The sequence below is a fragment of the Strigops habroptila genome, chromosome 4, assembly GCF_004027225.2.
Source record: "Strigops habroptila isolate Jane chromosome 4, bStrHab1.2.pri, whole genome shotgun sequence".
NCBI lineage: Eukaryota > Metazoa > Chordata > Aves > Psittaciformes > Psittacidae > Strigops > Strigops habroptila.
The window spans coordinates 17,524,362-17,528,679 of record NC_046358.1 but is presented as its reverse complement, the minus strand read 5'-3'; the positions used below and the strand labels follow the sequence as shown (position 1 = coordinate 17,528,679).

At 63.9% G+C, this 4,318-nt stretch overlaps 1 protein-coding gene across 1 annotated transcript; it reads left to right on the top strand.

Moving 5' to 3' along the window:
- Window positions 1-575: 575 nt before the first annotated feature.
- SIX1 (SIX homeobox 1) lies at window positions 576-3,548 on the top strand. The gene is made up of 2 exons (XM_030482859.1): window positions 576-1,285; window positions 2,230-3,548. Exons 1-2 carry the CDS (start codon window positions 726-728, stop codon window positions 2,516-2,518), a joined length of 849 nt encoding a protein of 282 aa, XP_030338719.1. The 5' UTR covers window positions 576-725; the 3' UTR covers window positions 2,519-3,548.
- The last annotated feature ends 770 nt before the right edge of the window (window positions 3,549-4,318 follow it).

The following is a 4,318-nucleotide window of genomic DNA, read 5'->3' as shown; positions in this document are numbered from 1 at the left end:
GGAGGGCCGCACGGGCGGGGAAGGCGGCTCAGGGGCCCCGTGCATCACCCAGCGCCTCACTAAAGCATTATTTATTCATCCCAGCATTATGGTAATTAAATACGGGCCGGCTTGGCAGAGCACAGGAGCGGGCGGGGGAGAGCAGGAGTTTTGGGGGGGAAACAAAGAAGAGTTGGGGAAAGAAAGGCAAAATCCGCCGGGAGAGGCTTCCCCGAGGTGCGCCCGGGGTGCGGGCAGAGGGGCTCCCCCCGCTCCGCCTCCAGAGCCGGGGCCGCACCCGTGCAGAGGCGGCGGCGGGAAGCGCAGCCGCGGCGGCCGGGGCCGGGTCCCCGCCGCCAGGCCCCGCCCGCCCGTGCCGAGGCTCTGCCCGCCGGGTCGGGCCGGGCTGGGCTTGCGGGGGGGGGCCGGGCTGGGCTGGGCCGGGCCGGGTCGGGCCAGGCCCGCCGCGGCGGGGGCCGAGCCGCGGGCGCCCAATCAGCGCGGCGCGGGGGCTCGGGCGCTTTAAGCGCGGCGGCGGCGGAGCCGGGACAAAGTCCCCCCGGCACCGCGACGAGCATCCCCGCTCGCCCGGCAGACCCGGCTGCCGCCGCGCCTCCCCGTTCTGGGACCGCGACCAGGACCGGGACCGGCTCCGGCGGGCGGCTTCCCCACGCCCCTCCGCAGCCGCGCTCCCGCGGGGTGCCTGCGGCCGCCGCCTCCTTCTCTTGCCGCCGCCGCGCCCGGCCATGTCGATGCTGCCGTCGTTTGGCTTCACGCAGGAGCAGGTCGCCTGCGTCTGCGAGGTGCTGCAGCAAGGGGGGAACCTGGAGAGGTTGGGCCGGTTCCTCTGGTCGCTGCCGGCCTGCGACCACCTGCACAAGAACGAGAGCGTCCTGAAGGCCAAGGCGGTGGTGGCCTTCCACCGCGGCAACTTCCGCGAGCTCTACAAGATCCTGGAGAGCCACCAGTTCTCCCCACACAACCACCCCAAGCTCCAGCAGCTCTGGCTGAAGGCTCACTACGTGGAAGCCGAGAAACTGCGGGGCAGACCCTTGGGCGCCGTCGGCAAATACCGCGTCCGCCGAAAATTCCCTTTGCCCCGCACCATCTGGGACGGCGAGGAAACCAGCTACTGCTTCAAGGAGAAATCCCGGGGCGTGCTGCGGGAATGGTACGCCCACAACCCCTACCCGTCCCCCCGGGAGAAGCGGGAGTTGGCGGAAGCCACCGGTCTCACCACCACCCAGGTCAGCAACTGGTTCAAGAACCGGAGGCAGCGGGACCGAGCGGCGGAGGCGAAGGAAAGGTACATGCCACCCCCCCCCGCATCCCGTCCGTCCCCCTCTTTTCTCCCTGCTCCCCCGAGCGAAAATACCTCGCTCCCCCCCAAACCCATTTCCCCCCACCCTCCTAAACCGCCTTGCGTTTCGCCCCTTCGCGGAAACCAAGTGGGTTTTCCACCCGAGATTCACCGGACCCCTCTTCCCACCTGCCCAGAGGGAACAGCAAGCCCCTCTCCGGCCTCTCCAGGCCGCTCCGCCGCCTTTGTTTGCTTGCCTGCCGCCCGGAGTAAACCGGGAACGATGCAGTCCCGGAGCCTCCGGGGAAGCGGTCGGGTATTACCGGGAATCGGGCAGGGTAACTCCGAAGCCCGGAGGAGGAGAAAGAAGTCCCGGGATGGAGAGGGAAGGAACCGGAGGGTGACCGGGATGGGGACGCGCTGGCCGGGCCGATCCGCCGCTCCGTACCGAGACCACCCGGGGTACCCCCGGCGGCGCCGCCCGGGGTGGCCTCCGTGCGAAGCGACGGCTCGGCCCGGAGAAGCCGACAACCACGGAGGGCATAGCCCCGCTTTTTGTCTCCTCCAGCAACCTTCCCACCGAGCCTCGTAGAGAAAATCCCGCACCCTGCTCGTCCCCGGGCCGCGCTTTCGTTTTGAGTTAAAAAGAGAAAGAATGCCCCCCTATCCCCCTTCAACTTTTCCTCCTCACCTAAATTACCGAGCTGTGCGGTGCATGCCTATTTCTAGGAGGGTAAAAAGAAATTGAGACGATCCGTTATGAAAATATTAGGCACTTTTACGTTTGTTTTTTTGGTTGGTTTTTTTTTTTTTCTTTCCGGGGAGAGGCATCTGCTACCACGATGAAACAAACCGCAAAGGCTTTACTGGGGGCATCAGCCCAGCGCCCATCCCCAGCGCCTCTCGCCCACCCTAACGTCCCCGTTGTGGGTTTTTTTGCCTTTCTGCAGGGAGAACACAGAAAACAACAACTCGGCCACCAACAAACCGAACCAACTCTCGCCTCTGGATGGGAGCAAACCCCTCATGTCCAGCTCCGAGGAAGAGTTTTCTCCTCCCCAAAGCCCGGATCAGAACTCGGTCCTGCTCTTGCAGGGGAACCTCAGCCACGCCAGGAGCTCCAGCTACTCCCTGGGCGGCTTGGCAGCATCCCAGACCCCTCACAGCCTCCAAGGCCACCAGCTCCAGGACTCGCTGCTGGGACCCCTCACGTCCAGCCTGGTGGATCTGGGATCCTAAAGGCCCGCGGCGGGCGGGCAGAGGGTCGGGAGCGGCGGTTCCGCTCGGGGACAGAGGCTCTGGGTTGTACATAGAGGACATCACCCGGGTTTACAGCTCACCCGCTGCTTCTTGACGGGACTCTCGGCTCTTTTCACACAACCCCACGTCGGCTCCTGGCCCAGTTCCCTCCCAGCGTCTCCCACTATCATCACCATGATTTTTTTTTTTCTTCCCCCCTTTTTTTTTTTTTTTTTTTTTTTTTTAATTTTTATTTTCTTTTCTGCGTAGCCAAATGCAGAGAGCGGCACAAACCCTCAGCCCTTCGAGTTCAACCCAGCTGGTCCCAACGGGAATTACAAAAAAGAGAGAGAGGGGAAAAAAAAAAGGGAGAAAAAACCAAACCCAACCCCAGCTGGATCCGATTCCACCCAAACAAATCCCAGCCCCGCGGGCACGGAGGGCCCGGGGCGGCCGCCGCACCCCCGCTGCTGCCCGGCGGGTTCCCGCGGGGCCGGCACGGAGCTGGGCCGGGGGCCAAGGGAGCGACCCGTTGTGCTGAGCCCGGCGTTGTGGCGGGAGGAGGGAGGGGAGTTACGTTTACATTTTTCATATTTAGCCTTACCAGAAAGATTTCGATGTAGTTTAAATTTAAAAAAAGAAAAAAAAAAAAAAAAAGTCGAAAGCTGCAGTATTAGAGTTTTACCAAGTGCCTATGTCTTAACGCGGCCGGGCGAGGCAGGCAGCGAGTGAGCTCCCGCCGCCTCCGGCTTCCTTCTCCTCCGTGGTGAAATGCATCGATGTGGCTAAAATTAGGGTAATAATTAATAATACTAAGAGTCGGCGGCCGCTTCCCCCCGGACGGGTGCTCCTCGGGCGGCCCCGGCAGCTCCCCGTTGAGCGCTCCTGCCTGGCCCCGTTCTCCGCTTTCCCCTCCGGCTTGCAGAGAGCCCGCGGATGACGAGTATTTGTTACCAAAAATCGCATGTGCTTTCAGGTTTATTTTCTATTGTACCTAAACAGTCTAAATTAAACAACGCTGATGGCAGAACACCGAGGCTGCGCTTTTCTTTGCCGGGGCGAGCTCCTGCCCCTCTGCCCGTCCTTACCCCTCACCCGGCGGGCGCTACGGGGCTGCAGAGGGAGCCGGAGGCGGGGATGGGGATAGGGGACCCGCGAAGCCGCTTGCTGGGGGTCGTCCGGCCGGGAGGGAGAGGCTTGTTCCCGCCGCCCCCCCCGTTGGGGCCTCACTGAGGCCGGACCGCCGGTGCCGGTTCCCCCCTGTTAGCGTTTTGCATCATTAAGTGCGTGTTTATTTAAGTCGTTGCCGTGTTTGTTCTTGGGGTCTTGGGCCACGGAGAAATGTCACCCTCTGCAGGAGGGTCCTGCCCGGCCGGAGCGCTTCGCGTCCCTCCCGCTCAGGCCCGGGCACCCGGACACTCTCCAGGGCTCTCTGCGGACCCCCCACCCGCGTCAGGACGGGGCAGAGGATCCGTTTTCTCCATCGCCCTCTTCGGCTCCGGCTGCTCCCTCCGGCCTGGCCCCGGCCGCCCCGTCGGGTTGCCCAGTCCAGCTCCCGCCGGGCTTTCTGCGACCACGATCCTTTGTGGGGGGGCATGGCCCTCCTGGGTAGGATCCAACGTAGCTCTGTGGGATCAGGGCAGAGGGCGCAAGTCCCGCGTTTGGGCGCACAAGCCACTCGGGTGGACGCGCATCTGCGTGTCTGTGCCCATCAGCGACCGCGGGCGGAGCCGGGGCAAAACGCTACGTCAGGGGTGGGAGCACGGAGCCCTCCTCGTGTGCGGCCACCCCATCCCCGGC